General features: G+C 38.2%; 1 protein-coding gene across 4 annotated transcripts in view; it reads left to right on the forward strand.

Moving 5' to 3' along the window:
* The window catches only part of myo1b (myosin IB), a 52749-nt gene that overhangs the window by 16897 nt on the left and 22439 nt on the right, over nucleotides 1-13413 (forward strand). For all 4 annotated transcript variants that reach the window (XM_058392638.1, XM_058392639.1, XM_058392640.1 and 1 more), the window contains exons 4-6: nucleotides 8486-8580; nucleotides 11654-11758; nucleotides 12903-12949. In XM_058392638.1, coding sequence (XP_058248621.1) covers nucleotides 8486-8580; nucleotides 11654-11758; nucleotides 12903-12949 — 247 coding nt within the window. The remainder of the gene's footprint in view (nucleotides 1-8485; nucleotides 8581-11653; nucleotides 11759-12902; nucleotides 12950-13413) is intronic.

Here is a 13413-nt window from a genome sequence, read left to right on the forward strand (position 1 = left end):
CAGATTTGAAGTCCTGACTCAGGTGCTTGGTTCTCCTTGAACGACATGCACAGATTGTGCTGGATAGGGGCAGGTCTCTGGGGCAGTATTATCTTACCGTGTTTGTAACAAGGTAATGGGACCCGGGTGCACTCTCAGCCCTTGTCTTCCCCAGTATAATGATATCGAGCATCACTAGGGCTTTGTGTGTGTGGAGGACACACCCTGCTGATGGACTAGCCGGTCCCACATAAATGGTAGAGTTGGGGAATTTAAATCTCTCACAACCTGGGTCTTTTTCATGAAGCTCTTGCATCATCCTTTCCGTAGATCTAACCTCTGTTAGAGTGTGTGTATTAGTTTTCCGTGTGGAAAATCCATAATAAGTAGCTCAACTTATCAATGCAAACAACACAAAATGAAATGTAATGCAGTTATATAGCCAGTTTACAGCCACCGTTAAAATGAACATTTCACTGTTTTAAAGATATTTTTCTGTTTTGACCTGGAGGTGAATTACAATGTTCATCCAGCAGCAGATCAAAAGCAGAACCTTGAAGTCAGGCATTAAACAGTTACTACCTCCCATCCAGACGTTTAGTCTCTTTAAGCCATGGGCGGCAAAACTGGCTGCACATGCCCTTCTGTCTAAGGAAAAATAAGCTCTGAACACCTGGGGATTTTTAGACCATGGTTGGCAGTTCTCTACCTCCTCCAATCTGTGTATGTTCCACATTCATCCAGGTCATACTGGACGCTTGTCTTTCATTCCATGATAAACGATTCAATGTAGAAATTAAGCAATTTTTTCTTTAATTATTTATCTAATATGTATCATATATGGTATACAGCTACAGTATTTGACAAGCAAATGTCTATTTAAATTACACCAGAAAGGATTATGGTTTGATGCAAGCAAACTTTCTGCACATGATTAATGGCCCTTCCGTAAATTATAGTCTACAGATATTTCTAAACAGCTCTGTGATGTGTAGCCAGAGGTTCTGCATTGTTTTTTTTTTTTTTGTTTTTTTTTCATACATATTGTTATGTTGGTGGAAATTACAGTCTACTATTAGCAGTTTGATTATGGTCGTTATTGTTTTTCTGTTCAAATTTCATTTAATGGTTTACGGGTTTAATAATTCGAAGTCAAGTATGCCTGTAATGTGGATTTTTTTCTAACGATAATATTGTCCTGAGTGCAAAGATCAAAAATGTAAAAGCTCTGTGGCTGTAATATTTTTGTATACATTTTAATCAAATGCCTAGTATTATCAAATTTATAAAATAAAGCTATACTGAGAGGTGCAAGGAAGTACTTTTTTCTGAATGTTACACTCCCATACCAATCCTCTGTTGCTCATACAGCACAACATTAGCCTGTAGCTTTGGAGGATACTGCCTCTCTTCTGTTAAAGGAAAAATGTTACTGTACTGCACAATATTCAGTGTAGGCTCAAGGCGTGGTCTTTAATTATGGGGTCAGAGAGCCGTCCTAGAAGACTTTGAGAGCAAGTGTGTATGTGTGTGTGTGTAAGAAAACTTTGTATTTGACTTGGTTCCTGACTGCCACATCTCACATGCATGTGTTATACAAACAAGTTTCTGCGTCTCTATCTCTAAACCAGGCCCAAACCCTTATAACAGAGCCTTAGATGGCCTAACTTACCCCCTTTCGTAATTCACAGTAAAAAAAAAAAAAACTTTTCACTGTGATATTGAAAGAAGCAGTATTTATTGTTGTTCTATGTATGTTCTGGTGTGTTTGTCTTTCCTTTACCTTCATGCTTGCATAATGGTGATAAAACTCTAACAGTTACATCCCGTGTCTCTATGCTACAATCTATGCACTGATGAGCAAATAATTATTAGCTTAGATTATACTGCTACCTACTGGGCAAAGGTCAAAGATTCAACTGCACTGATCTTGGACTAACACCATTTATGCTACTTTAGGTAATAGATTAGACCCAGCCACAGTGCCATGTAATACTGATCTGTTGCCTGTGAAAGTCAGCCAGAGGCAGCTGAGGCAATAAGGAACTGCACTCTTTCTATCATCTGTTTGTTTACACAATTGGTATAGTTGTTTGCTTTCCCAGAATCTCTTGATCCAGCAGAATTTTATTGGCTAGCTTCTTCCTTTAAATAGCTGCAGGCACAAGGCTGTTTGGCATTTCTGCTTCACTTTAATGCACTGACAAATTGTGATTGTTATTTCTGTAAGCTACCTGGGTACAGAAAGTTCCCACTCTTTATGCTTTCCTTGAACTGCAATTTCTGATAAAAATGCTAAATAGCTGTTCAAATAGTTGTTAACTCATGAAGTAGTGGGTCATCTCACCAATCAGTGGTTCAAGCAGGAACATGAGAGGTGATCTCTGGACCTTGTGCGTTGGCAGATTGTACGTTTAGCCAGCTAGATAATGGCGACTGCATCTCTTTTTATCAAAGAATGGCCGCCCACCCTTCAATTCAACGGCACATTGAATACAAAACAAATTGTTGTTTCCATATCAGCCAGTCTATAGTTTGATCTAAATATGCTGCAAGGCTAACAGCTCTGGCCTGTGGTCTCCACATGCGTTATAAGTCCCAGGAGAAGCAGTTGGAAAAAGGCTCAGAAAGCAGTTGGAAAATACCCACTTTCTAGTAAAATTAGCTCATATTAGTACAGTTATTCATTCATTTATTTCCCTGCAAGCATTGCTGATTAATTCTTATTATTTAAATCTTATTGCTAAATACGATTTCAGATCCTTTTAGATATGAACAAAAGTATAAATTTGCAGATATAGCAACAAAATTCTTTATCAGATTTTTATACCCCTGTTTGGATTTATGATTGCAAAGTTCACATGCTTGTATGTCTTGAACATGACCTTGGCCTGTGTTGGTTTTTTTTTTTCCATTGCTTACATTCCTGTCCATTGACTTCCCTGGTTTCTCAGGGTTTCGTTAGTGACTTAGTTCTTCAGAGTGGTACTGATGCTAAGAGATGATAAACAAACGTTTCTGGCAAAATTTTTGTGTGTTTGGTTGTCTTTATTACATTAGTTAGTTTTTCTCAGCCACACCCAAATACCTTTTAGTGGCAATTTTTTTATTTTAGAGTAGCCCTTATTTATTCATTTATTCATTTATTCATTTATTCATTTATTTATTGCCAAGTAAAGGCAGTGGTGACCCAGTCCCAGTCTGCTGACCTACTCCACTCCCTCACTTTCTGTTAGGGGGTTGGATAAACAAGGTTTGCTGCATGTTGTTTGGCCTTCCTGTAGCCCGTTGCATGAACTACGTTGGCTCCAACTGTAGTCAAGTAGAGACTGGTCACATGCCCATCAGCACTGTATCCAAATAGGTTAAATTTGGGTCATGCCTCCCCAGAGAGATATCAAATGATGTACTATTTTCAGCATTTTTCCTCTGTGCATCCTTTGTGTGTGTGTGTGTGTGTGTGTTTCTGCTTCATCATTTAGTTTACTTTTTTTCCCCATTTTTTTCCATCTCTGAGGAATTTGAATAGAATTTTAGAAAGGATGTTCTCACTGTGGGGCATCAGGGCACTAGAACACAAAAAGGATTGTTCCTTTGAGCCCCAGAGACTTGAGTGGTGTGTTATGGTTAGAAAAGTGTCTCTAATGTTAGACTGAAAGACAGTGTTCACTTAGTGCTTCCTTTTGCCTTCTCCATTCTTACCTACACAGCCTAAAGGAGTGGACTTTTGGCATATCTGGCTGCTGTTTTCTTTGTGGACGCAACAAAACATTTGCAAACTTTTAAATCTATTTTTGTAAACCTGCCTTGTAATACAAATCAGAATCTTTTTAGACACTGATGCTTTGCCCCAGACAGAGTAGGCTGACCAGCCTCGGTTTACTTAGGGTGGTACATTTTTGTGTTGCTTTAGTAAAAACTATTATCCTATGCCGACACACTTCTACCCCTTTAATTTGGATGGTGTATGTGGCCAGCCATCACTCAAGTACATGGTACGATGTGTGTGATACTGAAACAGCTCTGATTCAGGGTCAGCTGGCCAACTCCACACACCCAGATCACCCAGTTTGTAGCTCTCCAACTCCTGCCTGAGTCAGGAAAGCTGACTCAGAGTAGACAGGGGAATACTATATCCATCCAGTTTTAGGAGGCTAAAAAAAGCCTTCTTCACTGTTTCCTCTTCCTGAACTCCTGTGTGTGCACAGGATGGCTGTATGTGTTGTTTGGAACTAGGGGCTTTCCTCAAGTATATCTCATGTGATGCTATTGTTTTTAAGTGTTAAACATGTGAGCTAAGATGCACGTACATGTTGTCTGGAAATAAGGCAGGCTATATGTCAGCCATGAAAATAGACAGAACTGCTAAATGCCCCAAAACCTTATGGTGTTTTTTTAATGCCTTATTATAAGTAATCAAATAATGTGGCTGTTTGCTACATGGAGCAGAACCTCCAAAAGTTTACATATTCAAATAAGACACAATGTCCCTGTAAACATTCATTGTAAACTGCTTCATGCTTCAGTAGGAAACAGCTGACAGGTTTACTGCCACCTGGTTGATTACACTTGTGTGTTTTGAACCTTTTTCCCATTGTCTGCTGTAAAAGACCACATTCCCATCCTGCCTGGTCTTCTCTGAAGGAACACCTCCATTTCCCCTGCAGCTCTTTCAACACAAGATACAGAAATTCTACAGAGTGCAGAATCAAATTCAGAGTGCAGAGGGCATTGTGTCTTACAATTCTACTTTGTCAGTCTTGAGGCTTTACTACATCATCAAACATTTTAAATACATTACATGCTTCCATACTGTATTGTCTTCAGGCACTGCCCAAATCATTATTATTTATTCTTTAATGCAACAATGCATTGTGATCACTCCTGCAAACATGTATTGGGGTATGTCCATATTTTTGAGTCTTCTCATTACTTTCACATCCTGTATTGATTGAAGGTCTTCATGACCTCAATGTCAAAAGGGAAACTGTAAGCTCTGTTGGTAAGTCTCTGTCAGGTTTCATAGACCCTAAGAAGCGTGCCCAAATGTGGTTGTCTTCTGATATAACAATAGACGGAAGGAAACAAAAGCCAAGACTGTAGAGGAAGGATCTATGAGTTCCTTCTTTTTTTTTTTTTTTATTACATCTACTTTTTGTTTATATCAAACTGCTATGTATAGGTTCCCTGTGTGATTGGAGTGATGGGAGGAAATTATGGATGTGGCTGAAATTGAGTTTCATGAAGGTCTGATGTTAACATGTGTACAGTATTCATTCATTCATTCATTCATTCATTCATTTTTCTTCAGCTTATCCTGGTGGGGCTTAAGGTGGCAATAGGCTCAGATGATCAGTCAAGACTTCTCTATCTGGCCCACAGATTCTAGTTCATCCTAGGGGATCCCCAGAAGTAATAAAGCCACATCCGAGTCTCCATTGGGGAGACTTACAGGTCTTCTGTTGATTCTCTGTCCATTGGGACATGGCTAATATGGGCATTGCACCTGATCCTCACTCTTCATTTTGCAGGTGGCGAGTCAACAAATTGACTCCATACTGCAGATTTTGGTTAAGCCTAGCCAGCATACTGGTGCCAGACCTGACTGTGATGTCTGCAGGATTTTAGGATCTCTATTTGTCTCAGATCTGCCCTACTGGGTGCATTACACTACTGATTGGCTGTGTAGTATTATTCTACCTGAATTTGCTTAAAAGTCATAATTAATACCTTAAGTACGACCATTTCTAGTTTCAGGTGACCTATAATAAAAATGGAAAATTGACACTATATTAAGGTTCATAGCTGTATTCTCCATCTACAAGTTTATCTTGGGTGATTCTGCTTCCCTCCTCACCACCACCTTTTCAAGGATACTAGTGGAAGGACGTGCTATTTTCAACATTGAATCATTTTGTGGCTTTTGGCCTCAACCTTGCCACAAGGAAACTGAAATTACAGGTCATTCTCCTGCAAACTGGTGCTGGCGGGTGTGCCAGGCACCTCCCCATCCTCCACACAGAAGTCCTCTTTCAGCCTCTGGTCAGATGTGGAGGCCTCGGAGGAAGGCCTTACCAACTGCTTGCTTTGATGTTCACAGATGTTGCTTTTGATTTCCTTTTGTTAGGCTTCGTATCAATCACAGTAGCACACTATTTTAGAATATAAGTTCAGGCACTGTGTTTATTATTTATTATTATTTTATTTTCCTTGGGCAACTTTGTAAAAGATCTGATATGTCCCCTCCATTTTGTTTGGAGTTTTTGGTGACTAGACACCCCACTGAAGCCCCCAATATGCATGTGTCACCATGGAGGCTCTTTTCATATTCAGATTTAATGCTTTCATATTCATCATGATAAGCCAGAGTCACAATTTCTTTGTCCTGCTTCCCCATTGAAGCCTGGGGTAATTCTGCCATTGTCCTCTTTTGTATGGCTTATGTTGTGCTTCCACATTTACCCACAAAGCACAAACATCTGTTCTCTAGACTCTGCACATTTCTTTCGTGATGTAATGCCCAATGTCCTTCTGTCACCCTCGCTCTCCTTCTCTTTTTCTTGAACTGTGCCTTCACATGTGCCAAGCCTCCACCCATTTCTGTTGCCATTTCCAGTTTTTGGCTTTCCTTTTCCGTACTGAGCACAGGTGGATATCCATTTGCAGTTAGGATCCCTTGGACTGTCTCAGCAAGGTTTTGCTTTGAGTAACATGATACTGTAATAGAGATAATGATTAATGATGAGAAGTAACAGATTCATAGTTTATGATAATGTATGTGTTTACAGGGAATCCAGGACGTTTCTGTGCTACTGTTGGAATTGGGGCCTTTATGTATGAAAAATAATAGAAATGACCCAAACTTATATTGTTTAATTATGCAGTGTAATTTTAGCATGAGGCAAATGTTCAGCAAGAGAGGCAAATGAGGGGTTTATTTAATTCTTGGTGGTGTAAAGTTTAAATATAAACTGTAAGTTGCAGTATACAGGAGATCTGATTGGAGAGGTTGCGTTAAAGAAGCCCTTTCTAAAGACAACCCACAAACTGCAGTGTCTGAACTTCACAAGTCATCAAAACGGGTGGAATTATGTCTTGTGGTCAGATGAGACCAGAACTGAGCCCTTTGGGCAGACCTGCAATTGCTATGTTCATTGAAAAAATTGGGACTGCATGCAGAGTCAAGCACCCACACCCGCTGTAAAATAAGGTAGTGGCTTAATTATGCTTTGGGCTTAGATTTTTTTGTTGTTGTTTTTGTTGTTTGTGTTGGTGGATTTTGGACCCTGAACTGGTCTGAGTTAAAGAGGACAGTCAACTTAAGCAAATGTGAATATAAAAAGTGCTTGAAATGTTTGGCATGGAGGACTGTTTAAGTACAAGTGTCTTCAGCCTTGTCAAGCATTACAGGATATGGTCCATTTACCTTGTGTGTAGTAACTTTTACATAATTTTTTTATTTATTTATTTGTTTTTATTTTTTTTTATTTATTTATTTTTTTTTTTTACAATTTTTACTTTTTCATGAGTGATGGCAGTAATTCTGGAGTTGTGTGTGTGTGTACCATATATACAGGCCACACAGAATTCCCTGCAGACTTAAGTCTCATGTGTTTCTAAATGTTTTACAGAAGGGGAAACTACATGCAACATTTCCCTCACAATCAGAGCTATTATTAGTGGTGGTTCTGGAACATTCCTGTGTAATGATTCTAGAAAAGTACAGACAGAGGGAAAACTGGGAGACTGAGCAAGTTAGCTGCCTGGCTGAGTAGATTAAAGTGTTGTGGCATAATGGAAGTGAAATAAAATGGGCTCGACACAAAATGCGGGTCATTTGAGTCTGACTGCGATAGTTAAGCATACGTCATCACGTGTATGCTCTCTCCATTACATCAGAGCTCCTCTCTGCGGGTGGCATTTTGTTTGTACAGTTACAGGCAAGAAAATCAATCACAATCATCTTATTGTTTTGCAGCCTCCTACCTGCAGGAAAATATGACCCATTTTTCTGTTCATTCCACCTCTGTAACTTAGTTTTTCTCTGTAAACTAAGTTTTTGAGAACTCAGGATGCTGCATTCTATGTTGAGTTAAAATGATGTTACATTTAAGTTCATAAGCATCCAAGTTGCCAAAAGTTGTTTTTTTGTGTGAGAACTTCATAATGTACATCAGCCAAGATAAAACCACCAGGAAAGCAGAATGCTGAATCTCTTGATTCAACACATTTGTTGACTGCTATGCGGATGCAAGCTAATTCTCTCCAGCATTGCAATGTGCTGTTGTTTAGCTGACATATGGCATGCACAAGCACTCCTAACCATGCATTTCCTCTCCTCTCACACATAAGGAACAGAGATGAAGAAAGCTTTTTTGTGAGGTTGGGAAGCATAATGTTGATTTTAAAGTTGAACTGGGAGCCTTCAGTGAGTGTATGAGTGCATATTAATGACTATCGATTTGTCATCTCTAATTATCCTGTATATTTATATTTTGCCTTACAGTTATGCTCTGGCAGATGAAGCTTATCGGTCTCTTCGGGATCAAGATAAGGACCAGTGCATCCTCATTACTGGAGAAAGTGGTGCAGGAAAGACTGGTAAGGTTGATGCATGCCCTGTTAAATTGAATATGCTTAATTTTTTATCTACCAGGACATGAACTTATGCATAGCAGAATAGTATGTATTCCAAAGGTGATATTTTGCACTGCATTTTTAAGTAGATTTTAATGAAACTATTGAGTTTCAAAAAAATCTGAAACTGTGGGTAATGCTGCTTTGATAAAGAACAATTAGATATTTATAATCTTTGTGCTTTTTATTTTATGTGATGAGTTTCTCATCTGCAGTCCTGGAGTCAGATAAAGAGATGTGAATGTTTGCCAGGTGTCGTCCAGCATCAACCAGGAAAAGTTATGAGTTATTTAGTGGTATGGGTGTGACTTTTGGTCTCCATCTAATATTCACACATGGTGGCCATGTTACACTCTCCTAAAGGCCAGGGCTTTCATGTCTGTGTGTATTTACAATGCCTAATCCCTCACAAGTCATAAACTTCCTCAGTTCATTTGTTTTTATAAACTAATGACAGTTCTGCTGGAGCATGGGCTCTTCCTGATCTGTCTTCAAATGTAGTGTGTTTGTTGGACCACAGTGAGATGATTTGAGGGGCCATGTGATGTAGCAGTCTGCCGGGTCCAGGGCACGGCTTTAAAGAGTGGATGAGGTTATGCTGAGGTCTTCTCTCAGTGTGAATGTGCTCCACTTTAGCCCGTCACTCCAGTGCTGGCTCAGCTGAGTTTTGCTTGGGCTTGCAAGAGAGCTGCAGAGAATGATGTCAGCATTTACAATTCTTTTTACCATGTCTGATGGGTGACTCCTAATTCAGTAGGAAGTATAACCAAGAATTTTGCGACAAAATCTGTTTTGCAAATAAAGGAAACTTTTATATATTATTTTATTCCATTCATCACAACTGCTTGAATGAAGGTAGTCCAGTGACCAAGTAATGAGAGCATTTGGGATTTGCGTTATCACTTGCGTATCATTTGTGTTGTTTATATATATATGGATCATAAAATTAATATGTTTATAAGTGCGTTTCATTGATGATCTAAATTTCTTCCACTATTAATGAAATTGCAGAGTTTTCTAGTTTGGTGTTTTCTAGTTTGGTCATGTGGTGCATCTCTCAGGGCATATAACTGGATGTTGTGTTTGTTTTTCACAACTCAATTTAGTACAAATTTATTTTAGTTAAATTTTATTGAAATAATTATTATCTTCTTTTAGTGGCATTGATTTGGAAAAATATGCTATTTGAAAGATGTAAGCTGTTCCATTTGTTTGCTTGCTTCTCTTGACGATGCCTGTTTGTGAGGCAGCATGCTCACTGTTACTTTTACATTCATAGAGTTATTATTGCACCTAGTTGTCTCAAATGGAAACAGGCAAATGTGCTTACATTGGGGGAGCCCATTGGGGAGGGAATCGTGCTGTTTGGGGAGGCGCAAACAATTACTAAGAGGGTTGCTAATTTGGGCTAGTAAAAAATAATCTGTGGTCACCATTATATTGTTTTTTAGCAAATAATCAGAATTAAATGTTAAAAAAAAAAAGAAATTCCACAATTACGAGTCAAAGTACAAGTGCAGACAGTTTGTTTATGGTGTACAGAAAACCAAACATTTCTATTGTAAAATATTAAGAATTGGGAGAAGGAAAGTAGATAAGGAATAATGTATGTACCTCAGAAATATGAATGCACCATAGTGACATTGCCCAAATTTTTCTAGTTTCTGGCTAATTTTAGCTCTTTTGTGTGTGCATTGCTGTATTGAACACAAAGATATGCTAATACTGCTAAAAACGAGTTGCTAGACGGCATGATGTTTACTGTTTACTCTCAAATGCCTATTACAGGGTTAGTCTTAAAATTCACCTGATAACACTATGTAACAAATTTTTACTTTTTTATTGTTCCTGAGAAATAAGTGTTATTTCCGCATTCTTTGTAACTCAAATAAAGAGAAAGAAACCATCTTGGCCATGAAAGTTTGGGTTAGTTTTGGGCAGTTTTTTTTAGTAAAATGGGCTAATTTTGAGGTTTTCGTTCTCTTAAAAGCCCAAACCCAAACTTCAAGGGCCTTAATGGCTATTTTTTATCATTTTCTATCAAGAGTAATTGGAAAATGTTATTCACTACCCAGGAACAAAAATCGTGTTACATAGTGTAATAGCCCATAGCATAGCCAAGTAATTACATATTTTTGTTTGAGGCTATGTCTGTTAATATCTTCCTGCTCCACCAAAATCCATCATCAAAGGCTGCTGTTGGACAGGTATCAGGACTGTTACCCTGTGCCATGTAAAACATATAAAGAAATTTATAACAGAAAAGTATGTTATCTGCTTTGAATTGTGTTGTTAGTTTATATTGTGAATGCTTAAGCAATGGGCATAGATCAGTGTTAGAAACACTACAATAATACATCATTGCTTATTTTATTATTAATTTAATCACTTAATCATCTACGTAATAGTTTATGCTTCTATGTGCATGATATGACATGATAATTTTAAAATGATTTTGTCAACCATACTGTTTACTTTAAATTTTGTGTTTCATATAAGTCTGAAGTCTTTTCTGTTTTTCTTTAGCTTTTAATGAGCAATTTTCTCCACATAAATTGTATTCAATGTATTCTTTCTAGTAAGAAAAAAAAGGAAATCTAAATCCACATGGAATAATCAGCATTAACATTCACTAAACCTAGTATGGTTTTCATCCATCTTCATGTCCAAGTATATTCTCATACCGGGTCTTTTTATAATAAGTCTGTCCTAAGCTCAAGAACGGCATAATGTAAACATAGAAGACTAATTCACATTACATCCTGGATTAATTACATGAGAGTGTTTTGTTGTACACTAGGTCTGGGATTTGGCCTTGTGCCACTTTAATAATTGTCATTTCATTAGTGTGATATTAAATGTGGGCTAAACGGGATTAACTTGCTGTGTGTTGGAGGAGGAAGTGTCTGCAGTGGATCAGGGTGGGGTAGGAAAGCTGAGCTGACTGTAATGATGTAAGGGGGATTTTGGGGTGCGGTCTTGTCTCATCTGGAAGTGTGTGACCTCTGACCCTTTCTCATTGTACTATGTTTTACAGAGGCCAGTAAGCTGGTGATGTCATATGTGGCTGCAGTGTGTGGGAAGGGCCAGGAGGTGAACAAGGTGAAAGAGCAACTGCTGCAATCCAATCCTGTACTGGAGGGTATGTGTAAAGTCCTATTTCATCATGATTTCTCCAATCATCTTTATCTTTATCAATAGTAAATCTTGCCATTTATTTTTTTCCATACTGAACTAAATATATACCTAAAACCAATTTAAAAAGACCATCTGCTAATTATCTTTTTGATGTGCTTAACCAACGGTTTTAATGAACAGTTTAGAATTCATGTAGCTTTTAGATAACATTTATATAGATGGTCTAACAAATAATTTACCTAAAAATAGTTGCAACTTACAACTGAATTAGTAAAATATATAATCAATGTAAAGTAAATTAACCTTCTGGTTGTATTCGACTTTATTAACTTTTGTAATCCTGACCACTCAAAAGTGACCATGTGCCAAAACATCTGTCAACCTCAAGCACCAATAATAGGTAGAATTTACATTTGATATTCACAAAAAAGAAATATGTATTCTACAAGGTGCACATTTGTGTTCCATGGTTTTCCACGAACTGTTGAAACTGTTGCATGTCCTACTAAAATGATATTAGTTGAAATGTCTCTGAATCTCACCTCTAACCAAGCAGTGAATTCACAAACACGCCTCTAGCTTTTGACACGTTTGAAAACAGGGGTGCTAAGATATCCTCACCCCCCTTTTTTCTTAGTATTGCCCCTCCTTCAAATGTCTGCCTTTGACTATTAATGGAGCACAAAGCTCTCTGCTGCCTGATCGCAGACAGGAATGTGTGTTTTTAACATGGGGCCATGCACAGGAAATGCCCATGAGCAATGAAGTGCCCGGCCGAGTTCCACATCTGTGAGAGTTTAGCTATTGGCTGTAATGATCTCCACTCCTGATGCTCGGCAGACTTCCTGCCCCATGGCCTCACTCCTGTACTTGCTCTGTGTAGCCAGAACTGAAGCGGTATACTCCAGAGTAAAAAAAAAAAAAAAAAGATTACTTCCAATTTTAACACAGCAGCTCCTATCAGTCATGCTTGCAAAGTTACAAGAAGTTTAATTAGAGGCTAAAATCACTGTATGGGTCATAAGCAGTTGTAAAAATGTACAAAAAAAAACCCCAAAAAAACTACTCAAACAAGCATTGTGTAGATAGATCAGTAAGCAAATTTACTGTACATTTTCACTAAATTGGTATGCGTTTCCTCTTTACAGCTTTTGGGAATGCCAAAACTGTGAGGAATGACAACTCTTCTCGATTTGTGAGTATCTTTCTAGCCGTCTGTTTTCTGGCACTGTGCTCTGTGGCTGGATCAGTCCACTAAGTATCTTTCGTTTACATAAGATTAAGCTCATGTAGAGTGTTGATTCTAGTAACATACCCTGCCAAAGCAGCTCTTTTTTTCCATTCTAAATGGTTTTTGTGCCTGTTAATAGTCCAATAAGGGTCCAGAATGCTATTGACAGGAACCATCTTTTTTATAGATTCTTTTGTCTAATGACTAACATTTGACTTATGTTTGGCATTACTGTTCTTCACATAGTCACTATTACTGCACAAAGCAGGATTCCAAAAAACACTAGTAACTTTCCAGGCAACTACATCAAGATGTATAAAAGTATGCATCAGCAGTTACTGGGTGTGTCTGCAGACACTTCTGAGGTTCAGAGCGATGCATAGAACAGCTTGCTATAAAACAAATTACCATCAACGCACAGCTGTGTC

The sequence above is a fragment of the Hemibagrus wyckioides genome, linkage group LG06 (genome assembly GCF_019097595.1).
Source record: "Hemibagrus wyckioides isolate EC202008001 linkage group LG06, SWU_Hwy_1.0, whole genome shotgun sequence".
NCBI lineage: Eukaryota > Metazoa > Chordata > Actinopteri > Siluriformes > Bagridae > Hemibagrus > Hemibagrus wyckioides.